General features: G+C 36.3%; 1 protein-coding gene across 6 annotated transcripts in view; it reads left to right on the forward strand.

Moving 5' to 3' along the window:
• UNC13C (unc-13 homolog C) overlaps positions 1–22,262 on the forward strand; it is a 144,074-nt gene that overhangs the window by 79,770 nt on the left and 42,042 nt on the right. For all 6 annotated transcript variants that reach the window (XM_032700018.1, XM_032700021.1, XM_032700019.1 and 3 more), the window contains 2 exons: positions 6,221–6,354; positions 12,152–12,237. In XM_032700018.1, coding sequence (XP_032555909.1) covers positions 6,221–6,354; positions 12,152–12,237 — 220 coding nt within the window. The remainder of the gene's footprint in view (positions 1–6,220; positions 6,355–12,151; positions 12,238–22,262) is intronic.

Below are 22,262 nucleotides of genomic sequence, written 5' to 3' on the forward strand. Positions count from 1 at the left end.
TCTTTTTCACAATATCTCCAGCAGGAGTGGTTTTACATAGAAACATTAAGCAGACAAGTGTCTATAGAATTACAATCATTAGGCAGTGCAAGAAACTGCAGTGAAGATTTGTAAAAAACCCCAAATTTAAAATACAAATAAATAGATTGCATTCAAAATAATTAATTGCTAGCAGTAATCAAACAACAATCATATATAATCTTAATGCCAGACAAAACTTTGTTTCACAGCAGGTGGGAGGCAATTCTGAGAAATATAATTAGTCTAGCTTTAATAGAGAGATGAGTAAAATAATTCAAATTACTATGTGAATTCTGCATCAACTCTAGTGTTGTACAAGGGAACTGTGTTCACCATTATCCTCTTACAGTTTCCTATCAATATAGCCACATGTACATTTGCTTTTAGGAACAGCTGAGTATACAGCTTGTTCAAACCTCTATAGCTCTGGAGGTTTTCCAGTGAATCCAGGTGACTTGTGGCTTGTGGTACCACTGTTATAATAATGAAGCAGTAACCAATATTTTAATTAACATTTCATTAGCTTTGTGTCCAAACCCCTTAGTCCAACTACACCATATTCCACCCTTAAGCCTTCTTTATTACCCATTCTCCTCTCTCTGCCTACCTCCCCATCAGATGAGGTCTCCTCCTCTCAGAGGCAGTTCATCCCACCGTGGAGGTGTAGCACAGGAGGCTCATGTTTTAGCTGCACAGCTGAGGTTTGAGCTGTGAGTGCTGAGAACTGAAACCAATGAACCCCAAAGCAACGAGAAATGGTTCATATGTAGGTCAGCACCTGCTCTCTCTCAGGGGAAAGCCTGGCAGCTGCTGTCCTGCCCAGGCCCACGGCGTGCTCAGGGTGTAGATCTCTGTGTAACTCATGTCAACCATCACCTGCCTTTGCTTTTGTCTGCAACCTGAAACTCTCAGAGATGCCTGCCACAGTATCTCTAGAAAGTATGTTTAATGTCTGGATGTGTGTCATTGTTTGATTTTTGGGGTGAAAACAAAACGATGAACGACGACCTTGAGGGTGCCCAGGCTGGAGTTTTGGGGAATTTATCACTATAAGAAGCACAACAAGTAAATTACAAAATATGCTTGGCAGCCTCTCTTTTTATTACCCTCTACCTTTGTGTCAGACACACAATCACTGTTATAAAGCTAATGTCTTGCAGCAAAATATCACCCTGGGGAACAACTATATTTCCTGGGGTGAAGCACTGCAAATGTTAGCAGTATGCAAAAATATCATACTACCGTTCCACACCAGAATACAAGGAACAGCTGATGGCAAAATACAAATGAGTACTACAGAGAGTAAAACATGACAGCCTGACAGTCTCACTGACATGTATATTACTGTCCTCATTGTTCGAGACAAAGCCCTCTGATGAGGAACTACCTAGTTCCTTTTGTAGCTGATGCAGTATTCTCTCTTTTTAATTAACACTGATCTGAGTGAAGTGTTTAGTCTCCCCATGTGGAAAAAAAAAAAGTCTTGAAAAAGTAGTTTTGGAAGCACTTTGATAACTTGCTGACTCAACTTACAGGAGAGTGGAACGAGATGATCTTTGATGTCCCTTCCAACCCAAACAATTCTATGATTCTATAATGATTCTATGAATAGGGATTCAGTTTCAAACAAGAAAACACTTTAGGAGTTAGGTACTGTGCAACAGCATTGCTCAGGGAAATTTCTCACAGGTTTTGAATGCATGTTGAGTGTCTGCAAATAGTTTCTGGTTTTCATTATTTTACGTACATAAAAACAGAAAAAGAAATAAAAATTATGTAAAATTCTAAAAAGAGATGCGATATGTAAATGTCTATATATGTGTATGTTTGATATATAATGCATATTGTATATTCCCTGGGGATTCTTAACATCTTCCAAATAAAGTAATATTAACTAAGCAGTTTAAAAATACCGAAGTACAGTTAATATTTCGTCATCTAAGACTGATGTATAAAATAGCCCTCTGTAACCTCGTGCTAATCAGGGCTACTCTGCTGGTTTCCATTCAGTTTTCACTCTATCACTCTTTATATAGAAAATATTATATTCTGAAATGTAGCTTGGGGTATTAGACAGCCATAGATAAGTTTCTGATATCATAGGATTGGATTTATCAAAGTCACACAGATACTAACATGTATTGATTGCACATAACATAACATAACAAAATAAAAACAAAGCAATATAAACCCAGACATTCATTCTACAAACTGGTAAAATCAATGATGAGAGAAGTTGAAAGGCCTGTGTACCTCAGATCAGCCTTTACAGATTTGTCTCAGGGTAATACAGATGTAGATTTTAATTCTGCTTCCCACCGTGCCTGCAGTTGCTTTCTCCACCTTCAGTCAGTGTTTCAGAGTATAAAATATGTTTGCTTGTCAACAGTTTACCCTTTTTTTTTTACTTGAACTTGGAAAAATCCCTCTGTATTTGAACTGATATATATTTGAACATATATCCCTCTATATATGAACTGAATTCAGTTCATATATGCAAATACATATATATAGTCATATATATATATATTCATATATATAGTAAAAGGAAGCTGAGAAAACATGGTTTAGTGCAAGTCAAGAATTTGTTTTGATACATATCCTATGAAAAATTGCTCTTACTTCCTCTTTCAGATTTTGGTATCTTCTGTCACAAGACAAAGAGTTATAAATCACCTAGTTTAGATGTTACATTAAAAAAAAAACACATAGAATCTATTTCCCGTGTTTGTAAATCTTTAGTGAATAACATGACTTTTCTCTAAAGATATTTTTCTTATTGGGTGTTTGCTACAACTTTAGAGTGATCCTAAATTCAAGAAGTAGCCAAGTCAATTAACATGAGTGTTTAAAAACCTGTATTGACATGTCTTGATGATAAGACATCATCTGGTATTATTGTCTGTTTGATCTGCCAGCAGAAGCCTCTCAGGAATATCACTGTTTTGCCTTTGGCCAGTTGTTGAGCTTTTAAGTACAAGACATCTTATGGCATTTCATGGATCTGTGCATGGGCCAGCACTGCCTCCCAAGTGATGTCAAGATATTTTAAGTGGTTTCACAAAAACAAAAGACAGGACACTTCACAAAATGATTCTTTTCAAAAGTCAAGAATCATGAATAGCTTCTGTTTAATTAATGATTTTGTCACCTCGATATATTGAGATTTTCTCTTCCTCTTGACCTTTGCAGTTTTATTTTTAAAAAATTCTCAGTATTGTTAATATCCTCTGCAATGATACGCAGCATTTAGTGGCTCATATATCTTCTCACTGTATTTGTGCCAACATGGTACTAATTGGGTATATCAGGTATTAGTTCATATTCTTATACTGGCAGTTTCTTCTAATGAATATAACTAGAGTGAAAAAAGACTGTTACTATTACCAAGATAAGCTTTTTCCACTTAATAGGCCACACAGTTAGCTATGGTTATACTCCAGAAATTCGATCTGTAAGCTATTGTAAGTGTATATTTTGCCTCTGTACAACCTAATCTAATCTTGGCATTTTAAAGCCCCTTTACACAACTTCTGCATAGCCTGTAAATACTCTGTACTAAGTAGATGTGTATGGTATTATTTCCTAAAGTGAGAGGATGCATATCATGGAGAATTGGTTGGATGTGGGACTAAATCACAGGATTGAGACACGAGTTATGATCACAGTTACAAAATTAGAGGAGATAATTGCTTGGTTTTTCAGTTTTTTGAGATCACAGTGAAGGAAAAACTTGCTCTTTTATCTAGTAAAAACCATGTAAAACAAATAACAATGCCGACTATACTAACAGTTCTTTCTGACTGTTCACAACACACTGATGATGAACCCATGTCACCAAAGCTGACTTCAGCAAAGCAGTTTGGAAATCAAACTTGCAGTGCCTCTAAAAAGTGTTTCATTTAGTTATGAAAATGTTAAAATGCAAGTATAACTATATGGTGTTGTACCTCCACTCACTTCTTCTACAGTGTTATGCTGTTTACTGTTCCTCTCAGTCATGTCAATAGAAATATTTCGAAGTCAAACACACTACACCACTGAAAATTTTTTTTCTATATGAAAATAGCTTGTTCTCAAGTTATTTTTTATTCCAAAATGGAACTTTCTTCTGTTGTTTTTTTCAACCCTGCAACTACTCAATGCAATCAGATTTCCAGCATTGTTTTACCCCATTATAATGGCACTGCACCAAACCTGCCAGAGTTGGAGAAGCATTTGGACAATGCTGTCAGACACAAGGTGTGATTTTTTTGGGGTTGCCCTGCGCAAGGCCAGGAGTTGGACTCAATGATCCTTGTGGGTCCCTTCCAGCTCAGGGTGTTCTATGTTTCTATAATGCTTCCATGAAGGTATCTGTTGCTAGAAACCACATAAAACAACTAACAATGCCAACTATGCTAACAGTGTAAAAACAGCTTGAACGATTCTGAGTGTTTCTAATACACTAGTTAGACTTTAGGATAAAGAATTGAAATTACCACTGGGCATGGGCAGAGTATGCACTTTTATTTCAAGGCACACAACTCCATCTGTTAATGTGAGACTATTTTAAAAATACCTTCTCTGGGGCTTTTGAAAGGACCATATTGATTTTTGAGAGATATATGTTTCAGAGAATTTTTGTAGAAAGAACCTCCTTATGCAACTACTACTTTGTAAATTAGTTACTTTTTACTATCTCTATTAAAAAAATGGATTTCACATTCTGTGATTCACATTCACGGTCATGAAAAGCTCTCTAAGCTACATGTCACTCACTGCAGGTTGTTTTCTGTGCAATATAGTTTTTGTATAAGATGCTGAGAAAAATGTGAAGTGGCTTTGTCCTCTACAGCTGCCTTTCAGTTGGTTTGATTTAAACATGCACAAACCTCTCAGAAAAAGATGGTATATCAGACATAAATCTTTGATATAGAAACAAGGCCTTCTAATAAAAAAATATAATGTACACCAATGAAAGCCCTTGTGAGTGATATTAATGCTCCAATGTTCATTTCTGTTTTGAAAAGCACTCTCCTTAGCACATGTTTTTAATTGCCAGTGACACGAGGCCCATCCTCCCCTGTACCTGAGCTTTATTTCGGTTGCTTTAGACATTTGAAGTGGTACCATTTGTAGTGCAACTGAGTATGTAGCTGTGTGATTAATGACACTTTTCTAAAATATTCCACAGTGGCCACAGAAACAATTTCAATTAAGTGCTGTTGAAATTCCCTTTCTGCCATTTTAAATGCCGTTAATAGATAAAAGTTAATTGAGGTTAAAATTACATTTAATTAATTCACCATGACACCGATACAGTGTTATGTCTATTCAAAAAGATACAGGATCCATTGAAGTGGTCATATATGGACTAGGAATGAAAAGTACAGGGAATATATGTTTAAATTTGCAGGATCATAGGCATATGTTCTTTCTGACTTACTAGCTGAGACCCCTTTCTATCTCAGACAGCTGTGTAGAAGAGGCAAAAATTATGTGTGTATGTATGTGTGTATCCATACAGAACTAGAAATATTTATTTTCATCTTTGGGTCTCTGCAGTGAAGTTATTTATTGGACATTAGTAAGGAATCTGACCCTTCTGTCAAGTAAAGAACTGCAAAATACTTTGTCTATGAAATTGTAGGCTAAGAATTCATAAATGAAAACTGTAGATGCAAAAGCTAGCTGTAAGTGCACATTTCAATTAAACTAAAAAATACAAAATTCCCAATAAAATAAAGGGAAATGCTTCTGCATTTAGACCATACAGCATAGCAGCTGTTAGGCTGAATATTCTCAGTGTATAATTCAAAACAAAACATTAAATACTCTTCAGCATTGATTTGTTCTTTATTGTGTAGAGTATAAGTTCTGCCTCAGCAGAAAATTTTACCTGCACTCTGTTTCAGCACAACAAAGAATTTAAGAATGTACTTAATTAAAGTGTAGACATACACCAAAAATAAAGCCTTTATTGATCTTCTTTGCTGATGTGACAGTCTTTGCACTGTCTATGTTTTTTAATATTTGTCCACAGTCAAGTACAGTACTCCATCAAATCTACTCTGAGTTGGATAACCAGTCTTTTTCTAAAATTTCTGAAGATTCTTAGCATATCACACTTCTTGGCCAAGTAACAGTCTGTAGGTGAAAATCCATAATATTTTTTCTAATTGCTCTAGTAAAAATATATTCAATCTTGTTTTAACAGAGTAAGAAACAAGAAGTTCCTAAAGAAGAACAGGGACCAACAACAAAGAATTTGGATTTCTGGGCACAGCTTATTACTCTGATGGTCACCATTATAGATGAAGATAAAACAGCATATACACCAATCTTGAACCAGTAAGTAATTAATTCCTCATGAAAAATTAAGAATCATGGCTTTATTAAAATAAGGACAGGAAATACACTTGAATCAGGACTTGTAATTTTAAATAGAATCTAGCTAGAGGGTTTTATGCAGAATATAACATTGGCATAGTTTGATAAAAACTTAGTGCTCTGATAATGGAAAGAGAACCTTTTGTTTTGGGAACACTAAAGACAGGTGGTATATGAACCATCCCAAAAAGCTGAGTAGCAAAATACCATGCAAGAGAACAAAATGGGTAGAAGGGAAAGTTCAGTAAAAAGGTGTGATGGCATTAATGTTATTGTAGTATCTTTATGCACATAGTGTTCAAATCATGCTGAGAGTCTTTCAGGTATGAGTTTTAGGGATTTATTTGTAACAGAATAATGAACTTCACAAAAAGAACCTCTCCAGATTTACAATTGGCTAGGGAGAAAACCTAGCCACACTGACTTGAAAATTATAAAATGGAGAGCAATATCCTAGAGATTGAAGTTGACTACTCAGAATTGACAATGTAACAGATGAGGGAGGTACAATCAATAACCAAGACAAGTCAAATAACTTAAGGTTGATGCAGTAGTAGAAAAGAGAGAGCCAATCAATAAATATAGAAGGAGGAGACAGAGTGCTGGGTTTGAACACAAAATATATAGGAGTGCAAAGGAACACGTTTCACGTCTTACAGCTGCAGAAACTGGCGTAGCATTAATTGAAATGCAACGTGATGAGGCCCCAGGGAAATGTTTTAGCTCCTTTAGCTCTTCAGAGCTGTTTTACAGAGAGACAGAAAATCTGGGCACAGTCTGGCTGTAATGACTTATGCAAAAGTTAAAATCAAAACCTACAGCTGTATTATGACAGAAAAAGTAATAGAGGTGTCTGTGGTTGCATTTAGCTGAATGGTCTGAAGGGGAGCAGGAATAAGCTTGTTTCTTTTAGCCAGTGTAGTGTAGATACTGAAGGCACTCTGCACATTGAGATGTGTTTATTTGTTGATAAAAGATACCATATTATTTATGGACTTGAAATATAATCAACAAAGAAACCTCCTGGAAGATATTTATTTGCCTTCTGATTTTTACAACTTAGTAGTACAACTTAGTTCCTCCATTAACTTTTTGTCTGACAGCTGTGTAACAAATACACTTATTATAAAACATGTAACTGAAACAAATACACACATGCATTTCATTTCAGTCTCTTCATTGAAATTAAACAAGTGTAATTGGGGGTTAATTATCTTAAAAAGTTGTTCTAGCTATATTTTTATACAAATGCGAGGGAGAAAGTAAAGGGATAAATAACAGAGTTCTTCTAAGGGGATTAGTAGGTGCCCTAAAGTACAGCTGAGTGATTGTGTAAGATGTGAAAAGAGAATCAGGAGTGGACAGAATTGGGGCAGTTTAAGGGAGAGAGCTGGTGTCTCTGACTTCTCTCCCATTTTCACTGTTGTTTGTAAGTGGAAGAGTGAGCACAGGGAATAACATGTCTTTGAGAAGTAGGAGACATGAGGAGCAAAAGATGAAGAGGCTGTGAGGGGAAAAAAATTGCAAAACTATTCAGTTGCTTTGGATACCTTTTTTTAAAAAAAAGCTTCTCCTAAAACAAAAGCAGCTCGTAAAAACTATTGAGAACAAATTACAGCCTCTTCCTCTTTGCTTACCCCAGAAAAGAAAATAGATTAAAATGAATGAAAAGGAAATATAAGCTGAATACTTAAGAATATCACAAAACTATGATTCCTTATCAGGAATACATGGCCATGGAGTGTCTCAGTGAAATGTTCAGGCCTACATCCATTTGAAATCTATTTTAGAAATGAGGTAACTGAAGACCCTCAGGAGACCTCCAAGCATTCTGATAGGAGTTTTCACAATTTTATAATATTGCTCAGAATTCTTTTCCTCAACCATTTTTGGAAACCCTATTTTTATATCTACCTTAGAGGCAAAAATTATGCTGTGATACAGTAGTTTGAACTGTATCAGATTATGAATCCAAATGAAACATGACATGATTGCCTCAGCAAGCACTGCAGCCACTGACAGACCAGATCAGACCATCCAGTGGGAGTATGGGAGGAAGCTGCAGTTCTTATATGACATAAGAAACTCGACAGGTTTGAGGGGAAGAACATGGTCTGGTATTTAAAGTGTGAAATTCTCATTCAAGTAGTTGAACAATGTAAAATGTGTTTGAAATCTGATTCACAAGCAAATCTAGGGCTTCCTGTCACTTGTAAATATACATTGGACAGGCTGTGAGACAGAAGAAATTGCTATCAAAATAAAAGAGTTATTTTAATAAAAGGAACAACAAATCAAAACCAAAATCTTCACCTGAAACATGCTTGTGCATTTTGAAAGCAAAATCTAAACTTTGTGCCTCTGCACATATTTTTTTTTCTTGCATATATGCCCAGAATAGTCAAGTTGCTATTGTAGCACAAATTTAAGAAACAAGACAGCTCTAGTGGGACTTTTCAATTTGTTCTTTACTGATCCTTAGATCTTTGCAATGTAAGGATCTGTTTTCTCTGTGATCACACTGTGTTCCACACACTCCCTCCCCATTCCACAGCATGGAAATTACTGGCTGGTGAAATCTGTGGGAGCAGATTTCCTCATGCTTCAGGAGCTAGGATGTTTGATAAATCCGTGAAATTAAGGATAGTAACTTGTATTGCAGAAACAGCAACCTGTGAGTCAGTGAGTTATGAAAGGTATGTCAGTGGGGAAAAAATTATGGAAAGAAGATTAAAAAAGTCAGGGTACACTGTATCAGGAATTGGGCTGTGTCAGGCTGACTCTAGAATGTTTCTTTGATGGTGGAGAGTGTATCTGACATGTTTTGTGTCTTGATTCAGTGATATTTTCCATTATCAGTTACGCTTTATTCTGTGGAAACATATGAATATCAATTCTTTCATTGAACTTGTGAAAATTATCCTGCAAAACAAAGCTGTGCTCTGTTTTTTCACAACATACACTGTCATTTGCTCATGTAGTACTGAAAGACCAGATTAGTTATACTATTAGTTTTGTAGTGCAAAGTGTCTGTCTTACGTGTTATGTTTTCTTCAAGAAAAGGAATGTTACTTTGTAAAAAATGAAAACTTTGGCTAGGTGGAGAATAGAGCACAAAAAGTAAGAATAAATGAACTCTTTGCTCATAGTTTAAGTAAAATACATATTTTCCGAAGTCAGGTAGAACTTTTGTCTTAAGGGTTAGTGAAGCAGTGACCATGGCCAGCACTCCACAGATGGTGTAATCTAACCTCTTGCTGCAAGCACAGCACAAAAATGAATGTATTCACCCACAGGACCAGTGAGATTTAGTACCTGGATGAGATTGAACCATCCAAGTATGGAATATGAGCTATTCTGAGAATGTGCCTCTGAGCTTCAGGGATTTGATATTCTCAAAATGTAGCAGACTGAAGATCTGACAGCACAAATTAAGAAAAAGCATTTTTAATTGTCATGATAGGATTTTCTTATTTCAGGGTTTAACTGGAGACATGCAGCACTACCTGGGATAAATGCTTTGGGGGTTTATTTATGTTTTGCTTATACATTGATTCTTTTCATTTTCATTTGAGTTCAATTTTGCTCCATTGATCTGTGGTTTTATATATAGCCCTTTGTTAGAACTAGCCACCAAGAACAGTTTTCACTAAATTTTTACTTAATTAAAATCAATAGAGAGAAGACATCCACAAGTGGCTGCCTTTTATATGCAGTTTAGTCTTTTTGGAAATACATGGATATCAGCATGTAGGGACAACCTAACTGTTCGAGATAAACTGAGATTTTATGGTGTTGTTCTAAGAATGACATAGAAATTGGGGAAATTACAGCCTATGGAACAAATAACAGTATCAAGAGCAAAAAGAATAACTAACAGAGCACTCTTCTGGTCATCCTTTTTCTTTGCTGAGAAATGTGATAATACGTGGCTTACAAAGATTAGAAAATGCAATTTGTAGAGTTTGGCGTGGGAAATTTCTCTGATATTTTGCTGCTTAGGGACCAAATTCTGAAATAGTTGGCAAAAGACAAGTCTATCGATTTTAGACTTTGTCTAAGTGAAGTCAGGTAGGATGAATCCAGGACACTGTGTTGAACTACAGTAATTTATACAACACAGATAATTGAAGTTTGTGTGTGTGTGCGCATGTGTTTTCACAAATTAAAATGCATACACATATATATCCCACTAATCAAAAAAATGCATTTTTATCAGACCCAGCCTTGCTTCATGGCCAGCTTTGTATTAGGGTCAAAAGACAATGTCAATGTTAAATCATCTGTCAAATACTCCCTCAGAGTAACACTGCCAAAGTTCAAGTCTGGTGCTAAGAGAGCACTCAGACTGGACTGAAGTTTAAGAAATTAAGGCAGCTGAGTTGTATTTCAGCTTTTGAGCAGTAATTAATTTTGTGTTAACAGAATTAATACAGAGTTCCTTAGTTGAGCAGCCATTAGCACAAAGAAGGCTCAGTGAACTGAGATAGCAATTGCCTCCTATTAAAGTGACTGAGCTAATGAGCTGTTTAAGTACTTTTTCTTTGCAGATATTATCAGGGTCAAATATGTGCCTAGAAAGTATACATTAATTAGATCATACTGCTACCACTATAAAGTTGCACATAATTCTCACTCTTTCTTTGTCAGCAAGAGCTTTAAAAATTCTTACACTTTTACAAAAATTATTACAGAATATTTTCTGAATCTCATTAGTGCTTTAATAAAAGCACTACTTTGGATCAAATTCTCTGCTCGTGTAAAATGGTGTAATAAACTCAAGACAAAAGTCACAGAGTGTATTTTCTCATGAGTATGAGAATTTCCTTACTTTATGTGTTCCCGGTGAACTGTGAGTGTATCTGTGTGGCTCTCACTGCACCCTGTGGTGTAAACAACTGATTTAACACTCAGTGGTTCTGTGATGTACTTTCTGCTCTTCAGCTGCATGACCTGGCGTGATCTGCTTCTGAGAACATCCCACACCTGCACTAAGAACGGCTCTTTTTTTCAAGACAAATAACTCTTCTTTAAAATGTGACATAAAACATAGTGTCTATCACATAAATGTCAGCTTTTTCTCATAGCTAACAGTGAAGATGGTAACTGAAAGGTTATAACTTCTACATAGAATAAGGAGCAGATGGGACCTATGAAAAAGTTGTGGAAAAAACATTTAATTGATAGCTGCAGAATGTGTCTAAAAAGGACTGTTTCTTTAAGATGACATGAAGCATAAAACCAAAACTAAAATTCTGAATTAAAATCTGCATTTCACTACCTGTTATATTCTTTAGTGCTTTATCCATACTTCAAAGTGGAAGTCTTCAGACAGTGAATTGGATTCAACTAGTAAAAACCATTATAGCTTCACAGACAGCTTCACTGTTTTCCAGTGTAATAAGGGAATTAAAGAAAAGCTGTAGCTGCTAAACATCTGAGCCAGCTGTATCAGATTTTTCATAAGCCATCTGATTTATCTGAAGTTGAGGAGTCATCTGCAAGATAGATGGATGGTTCTTGATTTAAAATGTCATGTGAGGGAATTTGTGCAACGTTCAACTAATTACTTACTCAGGCCTCTGCACTGAAGAAGTTTGTATTTGAAGATTTGATGGTTTATATAATTGTACAAAATATAAAATACAGCAAGTGCATACTAGAGGAATTATTTTGTGGAAATATTTGCCTTTCTGCTGTGCAGCTGTAAGCATAATTTCTAACAGCAGGTGAACTGATGTCATGTGATTGATTGCAGGTTCCCTCAAGAGTTGAACATGGGGAAAATCAGTGCTGAAATCATGTGGACTCTGTTTGCCCAGGATATGAAATATGCTCTGGAAGGTAATTAGAACAAACTATTAGTTACTCTAGAGAGTTCACTAAGACTGATTTCCACTGTAAGTGACACCTGGCATCAGATTTCTGCGTGTGGTAAGAGCTTTCTGGAGTACTTGTTTTAGATGTTTCACAGATTAATGAAAAAGAAGTGTTGTAAAGGAAGGAAATCATTGCAGTGTGAGTATATGAAGTCATCTGTGGAAGAAGAAGACAAAAGAACTGTGACTTGAAATGCTATTTCTTATTACCTACTTCTGACAAAAATCATAAGTGTCCGAAGAACCACAAATATCCTTGCTGGAGAGCATTTTAGACACTCCATATTTTCTTACTAGCTGAAAATTGGTAACCTGGCTGTAAGAAACATTTACAGAATGAAATTATGGAGAAAGCACACACTATAATTAAATCTTTTTGTGCTCAAAAGGAGGTTGTATTCATTCTAGTTCCAACAGAATCAAATGCAATTTCATTTTATCCCCTATGATATTACTGTGGTTAACCATTGCTAAAATATACATTTTTTTCTATATAGCAGACAGTCTTCAACTAATGGCTTCAAACCTACTCATTAAAATATGGTTACTGCAGAAAACCAAGTAAAAATACCTGCATGAAACTACCATTGTCTTTAGTCAAGTCTGCTACTAATTACAGAGCAAGTCTGACAGGGTGAAAAAGAAGTATGAGGTTGGACTTAAAAAATAATACAATTCAACAGACATAAAAGTTTAAACAAAATGAATATTTGAAGATCATTTCTATATTATTTTGTCCAGAATGGCTTTGATGGTATGGTAGATTTTTATGATGACAAAGAAAAACAGAAAAAAGATGAATTACTAGAGTGTCTCTTGATGGAAGAACTATTTTGTTCATCTGCTGTTATGTTAGTTTATTCTGTTATGTTATTTGAATGTGGAACTTGCATACTAAACACAGCAGAGGAAAAAGACAGGAAGAAAGGAAGGAAGGTAAATATAATATGTAGAATGAAAGAAGATGAGAAATCTAAGATACAGGTAGAAGAGATGTTCAAACTAATGTTTGAAAGTGATGTTATGTGGTCATGTCAGAATGAACCAAAAACACAAGTCTGAGAAAGCTGATGTCAGGCAGGAGATTATCCTTTGAGAGTGATCAATGAAGGCAAAAGCTTCCAAGAGCTGAGAAGCATGAAAACCAAATGAAAGCCACTGTTTTGGGTTAGAACATTTTGCTGGTGAAACAACCTCCTATTTGGAGAACAGCTACCAGAAAATTGCTGTTCAGCAACTCAGTGTTGGGATTGAATTTACATACAGTTAGCACAGTTTACTAAGAATTTCCAACAGCCACTACTTGCTTCATAACTTGTTTCATAACCTCGACTGTGTAGCTTTAGTCTGCACACAGACATCCCTGAGCACCCCAACGCTCGTAGTGCTTTAGTCATTGAACTATAAACATTCTGTACTGCAACAAGATAATTCACGAAACATAATTCACTCTACTTGCTAAGTAGAGCATGCTGATCACTCAAAGGTGTCTTCAGATCAAGCCACGGTTTGTTTCTTGATTGTAAAGGATAGAACAGGAAGCTCTTGAGGAAGAGTTAATTATACAATATATGAAGTGTGGGTGGTAGGGCTGAATCAGGACTTTAAAACAAATATTAATGTTAACATTAATCCTAATTCTGCAGAGAGTGATATAGAGAATTCATTAGAAGGCACTTCACTCTTTCTGTCTATTCCAAACCTGTCCCCGAATATGGTCTCATCTCTGTGTTGCTGTGGATACTGTCTTTCTGAGTAGAGTAAATGCCATTCTTGTCATTAGATATTCTAAGTAATTCCCAGAATCAATAGTGAAAAAGTTCCTGTGGATAAATAATAATTAATAAAAATTGAAATTAATATAAAATATTATAAATATACACATTTTCACTCTCAATCCTAAACAGGAATCTCAGTAAATTTAGTCATAAAATATAGATCAGTATTCTGTTTCTCTTTCCAGCTCTGCTACTTTTTAAATCATTGATTCTTCCCATAGATATTCTAGAAACTGAGTTTAACTCAGTTGTTAATGGTAATAAAACTTTTTGCTTTGAATTCTATAAGATTAGAAGCAAGTCCTTGAATATGGCCACAGTTGATTCTCCTGGTTTTAATGGAGTTCATTAAAATGCATTGCATTCTGCTCTGCCACTCTCGCCTTCCAAGTTATTAACATAGGCTACCATCTGTTCATACGTAATGTCCAGGGCTGTGATTGCAATCTTTCCCTGATCCAATTTAGTATTAATCTCCTGAAGCAGCATATTTTGTGTTACAAAGTTGATTCCTTTCTGCATCCAATCAAGAAGCAATGAACTAGTCCAACATTGTTTGCAAAAGGATTGCTCCTGTGATAAAAAGATTAGCTCATCCAAGATACTGCTTCTGGTTTTACCCACCTAATGCATTCCCAAATATACGCAGCCACACCCATCAGCTTAATTTCAGAAAATAAGCATGTCATATCTCCATTCTCTAACAGAAGACCAATACTGGAGCATCCACTTTACATTCCTTTTCCCTGAGTGTTCAGAACGGCTGTTCAGCCCCTCCCTGTGGAGCTGGATGCCTCCTGTATCTTCCCAGGGGATGTGTGGAGCTGCAGCTGCTGCTGGGCAGCGTTGCTGCTCTCCAGCAGTGCTGTCACCTCCTCTGCAGTAGAACCCAGCAGCCCTGTGAGGACACCAGCTCACACCCTGCTGCCTTCTCTTCTCCCTTGATCCTTGCCCAGGACAGTTCAGCTGGGAGGCTGCTGCTGTGACATGGAGAATGCAGAGGGGACAGCAGTTTCCACAGCAGTGGCTTTTGCTAGAGAAGAGCAAAGCAGCTGTGTGTCTCTATGAATACCCTGGAAGAACACTGGCACGTGACAGGCTGCTGTCACTCTTGGTGAGGGAGGAAAGGACATCACAAAGCACAGTTCTCCACAGCTGCTGAGATCAGGGCTACGCTGTGCCAAACTGACATGCCTTGGAAACAAAACTGTACTAAATTCTGATATCAAGTTCATAATTTCATTCTGGATTTTCTTCCAATTTAAGTTAATAAAAATGTTTAGCCTTTGCATAGTGTTACAAGTTTTAGGCAAACTGTAACAAATAGTGCTCACACCAGTTCTAATTTTTTTTTCTGATCTAAGGATCTTGGGATTATTCTCATGTATAGATTTTGCATGGAGGAGGTATCACAGGCTTCTCTTTGAGAACTGACTTCATTAGATTTGATCCCTTTGAGGTTTTTTTCTTCTTTACAGGTTATTCATGAAGCATCAGTGATTTGCATGACAGATTATATGCTGTTGTTTGGCATTCAGTTTACACAAGCATAGCTGATCTTATAGGATGGTATTATTTTTGTACGGTCCAAACCCCCAATTATTCTGCATTTGTGCTACAAAGAAATAAGAACAGAGAGAGAATTTCACCAGTAGTGCAAGTGATTTGTTACTGACTTCGTATGGCAGCAAATCTTTTCCTTTACAAGTATGAAAATGCAAAGGATAAAAGATGATGAGAGAGTAATGAGCTGAAATTAGACACACAGTTGCAAAGTATCTTTTTTATTCTTTGTTCTCAAAAATGTCATTTTCAGATCTTTCCGATGTCCAACTTTTGAATAGGTCAGATCAAGTGTCTGAAGCTATCCAGTCTGTTGGAAGGAGAACATCCTAATTGCTGTTATTATGGTAATCTAATTCCAGTAGTAGCCAGAAGTCAAGAGCAGAATCCAGCCAGAAATTAATTAGCTGCTGTGTAAATACAGCAATAGACAGTCTCAGTCCTGCAGAGCTGAGATTCTGAAGGCCTTATAAAAACAGAAGAGGAACAAGAAAGTCATTCCTCCATTTTATTCATTTAACATAGGTTTGCTTTCCAAGTTTGCTGTTGTCCCCAGTGCATAAGCAGACACCATTTTCCTGTTTCTCTGGCAGATACTTCTTTCACTACAAAAACTGATAAAATGATTTGACAGAGAAGAGGCAGGTCTGTGAGATGATGTTGAGCACAGAGACAGCATAGGAAAAAACCAAAAAGGCTGATGCTGCCCAGAGAAAGGTCACGCCATTTGGTGGCAGATTTCATGTCTATTTTCACTCCAAATTTACGAAGTTCCCCTTTGTGAATAGCATTTAGCCTTGGCTTAGAGGGAGACTGCAGAGTAGGTTTGGGGAGGTGAGGCTGAGGTTTTGGAAAGGACAGGAAGGCAGCATCCACCAGAATGCAGGGTTTCATTGCTATCGAAATATGAAACCTTCTTCATTTAGTCAGACTCATCTCTGCACTGGCACACTTGAACAAATGTATTCCATCCCAGCTTTTTCAGAGACCTGGGGAATATGTAGTGTCATGGCAATTCAGAGTCTGTAAAGGCAAAGGCAAGGGGATTAAAATTGGAGTTAAACTTTCCTTTGGCAGACAATAAGATAAAATGCTGACACAGTTGGAGGAAGAGTGGAGTTAAAAGTTTCTTTGGTCACCATAACAGACAACGATGTTAATGGCAGCAGCTGCCCACTGCACACGCTGGGGAGCTGAGCTTTGCCAGTATGAGAATCCACACCTATCATGTGCACCACAGGGATCTCCAGGCTTGCCTATAAAGCACTGTAACCATACCAAATGGCACTATTTTGTTGGAGTTAATTAGACCCAGTAATTAAGACAGATGAAGTGGATAGAACTGTTCCCAGGGGCTGAGTTAATACTTCTTCATGGCACTGGATTGTGCTGTAGCAACGTGTCATCTTTACTTGGAACTACCTCAGCGATCTCTAGTGTGGCACAACCTTGCACTTGGGGAGGTGCCCACTATATCTATCATTTCCTTGTTCTCTGACCCATTTTCTTGCATTTTACATATTGAACCATAGCCAGAACAGTGAGTACTACTGAGTTACAAGTCTGCAGTGATCTTAGAGTTAAAGCTTCTTTATGTCTGACTGTAGATCCTATCCAGGGAGGAGATATGACTCCATGGTTAAGGAATCTTCAAGATCTACCCTGCCTTTGATAATTTATCCATATTCTCTTAAAAAATCCCTACACCCTGGTTTTCCATTTGCACAGCTTAATCACCATTTGAACAACTTAATCAGTTGTTCAAGGTGCATTCCATTACCTCTGTGAAGCGTTCAAAGATATTTTGATGGAAATTTCGAAGCAAATGTAGAGAAAAGACTGAATATGTAGAAATCTGTTATGAGAGACACAATATATATTTTAAAAGAGAATTAGAGTGAGTTTTAGTAGTAAATTAGAGTTAAGTGTAACACAAAAAAGAGGTAATGACAGAATTTTTTCAGTTTTTGGTTTATTGTATTTATCTTGACATGAAGAGCCCTTTTAGAAAGGCCAGTAGTATTTCACATTATCAAAATCAATGTAAATTATACATAATTGTCAATTAGTTGTGTTCTACTCTGTATTTTGGTTAATAACCAGTGACTTCTACTGCCTTTAGCAAAGTAGAAGAATCCTGGAATGTCTAGTAGAATGTAATGTTTCCTTCTTCTAAATCAGTTAGGAACTTTGTTTGAGTTTACATTTTTCTTCATTGTGCCCTGATCCACTATGTTACGTGCAAACAGGGCCTTTAAGCTTATTTCAGTGGTACAGGGATTAAGTCAAGAGCACTGCAAGCACAATACTCACATTTAATAAGGCAATAGTATACCACTGTAGGGAAGATGCATTGAGATCAGGTACACTAAACATTAACTTCTAGTTTTATCCAAAACATGTGAGTGTCATACAGGTGTGATGTTCCCACAGTGATGCAGAGGGAGGGATAACAATTCATTCTCAATCAATATCATGGCTTATAGGAGCTTTTCTCCTCTAGCCATACTCAGTTTGTGTCACACATACACTTCCCAATTATACGACTGAAAGTTTGGAAATCACGGGTTTTCTGAAACAGCAGTTCTGAAATAAATAGATAAAATATGCAGCTGGTAATCTCTAGAACAATTCATAAGTAATTATTGCAAATAATATGGAATTATGTTGCAATGGCTGAAAATAACAGCTGAGTTTTGATGGGAAAATTTGCAGTTAATCCAAACACAATTCCCATATGCTTAGTTTCAATCACTTCTGTTTTAACAAACTGTAGGGTAATAGTATGTATGTCAGTCAAACCAACTGGTTGTGATATAATTAATTTGCTGTACATCAATATTCTTTGTAGTAGTTATTAATCCCTGCAACATTATCTATAAAACCTGAAAACTGGAAAAGCTTTTTTGTTAGATATATATTTATTTGTATCTAGTAAATTTGTTCATTTATTTTAAAGACTAATTTCCTTGTAGTTCTTCTTCATAGAGATTTGAAGTATACTTTAAAAGCATCTCATTAGAATCCTTTGAGCAGTTTAACTGTACATTGTTACAGAAAACAGTGGCTAAGAAACTGCTGTTAAAAAAAAAACCCTGTGAGTTTTTGTACCCAAATAAGGAAAAATCGGAGTTGAACAAAATATCAAATTGATTATCTGAATATTTAACATGTTTATCTTTTATGAAGGTTGTTGGATTACTCTGGTTTCCTTTTTTAGCAACTAATATATATCAAAAATCACAGGGAAACTCAGAGTGATGTTATTACCTCAAGGTTAAAAAGAAAAAATAATTCTGTATGAACAAGATTGTATTCCAGTTTGTTAAATGACATTATGTCTTTAATGTCATGTAGTTACTTTTGCTTAATAGTTATCATTATGTAATAAGTTATCATTATGACTTTTATTTGTAGCTTTGAGAAAATCTTCTCAGCTTTCTTTATCAATTGCTGGGAAAATGAGCAAGAAACCAAACGTGATTCCAAAGTACTGTTGCTTGGTCACAGGCCTGTGAGGAAAGTACCTTGGGTTACAGTCCTTCCTATTATGTCTATTCATAGATTTTTCTCTGAAAGAAAAGGTGCCTACAATTAGATTATTTGCAAGATACAGCGTCACCAGGTCTGTAGCTGATATCATCACACACCAAATATATTTGTATATATTAATGGATTCCATGTAACAGCCTTTAAAAAACAAACAAACAAACAAGCAAAAAAACCACAAACTCTTTTCTTTCTTGGTTATACAAACAACACCTGAACAGATTTATTTTTTTCCCCAGCACTGTTGCTTACTGGAAGTCTTCTTAAAGGTGTTACTGTCACTGTAATTTGTACCATGGAGATGGAACAACTCTCTACAGTTTTCCTCGTGGTTGCAGTTCCAGTGCCTGTTACTGCAAGCCCGAGGAAAGCACATGTGCATTAGAGCATTACCCACAAGGAAATATGGAACCCTCCCCCCAATGCTGTAAAAAAATTACATTTACTGGGACTGCAGTGCATAAAAGCAGCTAAAGTGCCCCTTGCACACAGACTGAAATTTACAGATGTTACAGTTTGCAGAAATCTTACCAGTGTTTTTTTCACTGATGCATGATACAGTAATATAGGATATGCCAGTATCCCTAATGGGAACTGAAAATGCCTTCTTTATGGAACTCAGTAGATTAATAGATGCTTATAAAAATGTGCTGCAGTACAAGGAATGTCTCATAAAAGGAGCAGCATAAAATAAAGAAGATTAATAACATTAGGTTTGCTATACTGAGATTTCATTATCTAGAATCGATTATGAGAAAGTTCAGGTGTTTCTGTTACCATCTCTCCCAGGCACATCTGCACACAATTGGCAGCTTTACTTCCAGACTGACTGACTCAGTGTTATAATAATCTTGCAAAGCAAGAGTGGGCTTTTTTGAAAAAAGTTGTGTGGTGCAGCTACTAAATCTGTCTTCCAGAAAGTCCAAAATTGGCACATCTGTATAGGGAAACATGGCACCAGTTTTCCTCCCAGGAAAAAAGACACAGATCTTCAAAATGCATAAGTGTATCCTCTGGTGTTAATTTGCATTAACTTGTGCCAATTTTTCAGAAATTAAGAAAGCAATCCATTGGTCCTAACGTAAATTCAGAACACCTACAGTGATGTTGCTGTTTTGTAACCAAAATCCGTGGTTACTGTGGATAAACCCATTCATTTTCCAGTTAGAATTCTCATGGGCTGACTCATACGGAAGCCTTTTTCTCTATTCTTTGGTTCATATAAACTGAAGAGGTAATATGCATGGGTACTAAGTGACTTTGTAGGTCATCTGAAGTGTTTGCTGATGTTCTCATTCATTAATATTGGGAATTGAGGATGCATTTTTCACAAGTAATATCCTGGGAGACTCTTTAAATATTCCATACAAGGTATAACAGCCTGGAGAAAAAAGCTCAATTATTCATGAATGACTTTTTTGCTCATTTCTAATGTTTTATAAATTTTAACTTAAAAAAGAAAATATCAATGAATGGTGGTGTATAAGTTGTACCCTCCTGGACAAGTTTGCCCATTAATGACAGCTCATTTTTAAAACTGAAATAAATATTTGCTTGGATTGTGATACCATAGCAAACATTCTTAAGTTACATTGTGTAATCTACTAACCCATTCATGCAATGCTTGAATGAAAAAAAATGCTATTTATTTCGGAAATTCCACTCTTTTGGGATGCAATGTAAGTCAGATTTTTAATATTGACTTAAGCAGTAGATGTGCAGGGAATGTCACAGCAATAATTGTTCTCAGTGAAAGGCTGGTCTACCTTGTAAGAACTACCTCTTATTGAGCAAAGATTTGCTCATTTAGCTTTCTACAATAATAAGTTCTAGAAAAATTGCTACCCAGAAACAAACAAAAAGTACCTCAGGTCTGTAGAAAGCATGAACCAAGAGCAGGGACATCCCTTTCTCTTCTCTCTGTGGTTCTGTTTAAGGCTAGTAACTAATGATATTATACTGGACAGAATTTGTAGTACTCTCAAGTAGCATGAAGATGAATAAATGCAATATTCAGACAGAAACTGATTTACTGATTTTTCTTGAGTGTGATGAAAAGGCAGTGAAGGTGAAAATGCTACCACAATGCTAAAAAGGCAATAAGAGCCCACAGGGGCACTTGGTAAGCTGATTTGCACAAAACTTAGTAATTCATTGCATAATAATATGCTTCTGAAACACTTCTCATATGCCATGATGATATTACTGGAGTGCTGATTTGGCATAATAATAAAACTAAAAATTTCTTTTTAATGTACCTAGTCAGATCTGAAAAGCACAGAATGTGTAATTCAAAGTGCATTTGCACTGACAGAGAATCAAATGGTATATTCAGTTGTGTGACAGAGGATGGGATGCTCCTGCTGTTACAGAAAATTAGGTTCACATCCAAATATGTATGAAAAAATTGTGTAATACTGTGCTGCAAAGCAAGCAGAAGTAAGGGGCAAAGAGGAGGTTTGAAAAAGATAAGTTCTTAATACATACTATTTACACAAGAACATCACTCCTGCTAAGCATCTGTATCACGTCGTTTTTTAAGGGAGCTGGGAAAAGAAATTAGTCTTTTGCTTAGGGAAGAATGTGCAAGTGATATGACACCTCAAACAGATGAGATCTGTGGAGATTTTAGGAAGTTATGAGCAGTAAGTAAAGGTATGATTATTCTGCCCAAGATTTGTGGTTCCATGACTTCATGCACTGGGAGAAGGAAATGAAAGATCTGAGGAAGGATAAAGTGCCTGTTACTAATGGAGCAAAGGGATGGATAGTCCAGGTGTGAAGTGGCTGGGTAGAGGCTACAGAGCATAGTGTATAAACTAAAATTAGGGTCATAACCCTGGCAAAAAGACGGACATGTTCCAAACAAATTAAATCAGACTTTAAAAATATAGGAAGTGGTTACAGGTGGCCCCTGCCACTCATGACCATCTGCATATCCAGTATGTTGAAAACAGGAGGACAGTGAAAAGCTGAAGTCCATTTGAGAAACTTCAAAAACATTTTATTAAGCCAGATTGTCTACTTGTACCATAAATCAGATGGTTGTAAGACTGTGGAATTGTCTCCTCTTTGGTTTTCTTAACTCTGATAAATGCAG

The sequence above is a fragment of the Chiroxiphia lanceolata genome, chromosome 12, assembly GCF_009829145.1.
Source record: "Chiroxiphia lanceolata isolate bChiLan1 chromosome 12, bChiLan1.pri, whole genome shotgun sequence".
NCBI classification, from domain to species: Eukaryota; Metazoa; Chordata; class Aves; order Passeriformes; family Pipridae; genus Chiroxiphia; species Chiroxiphia lanceolata.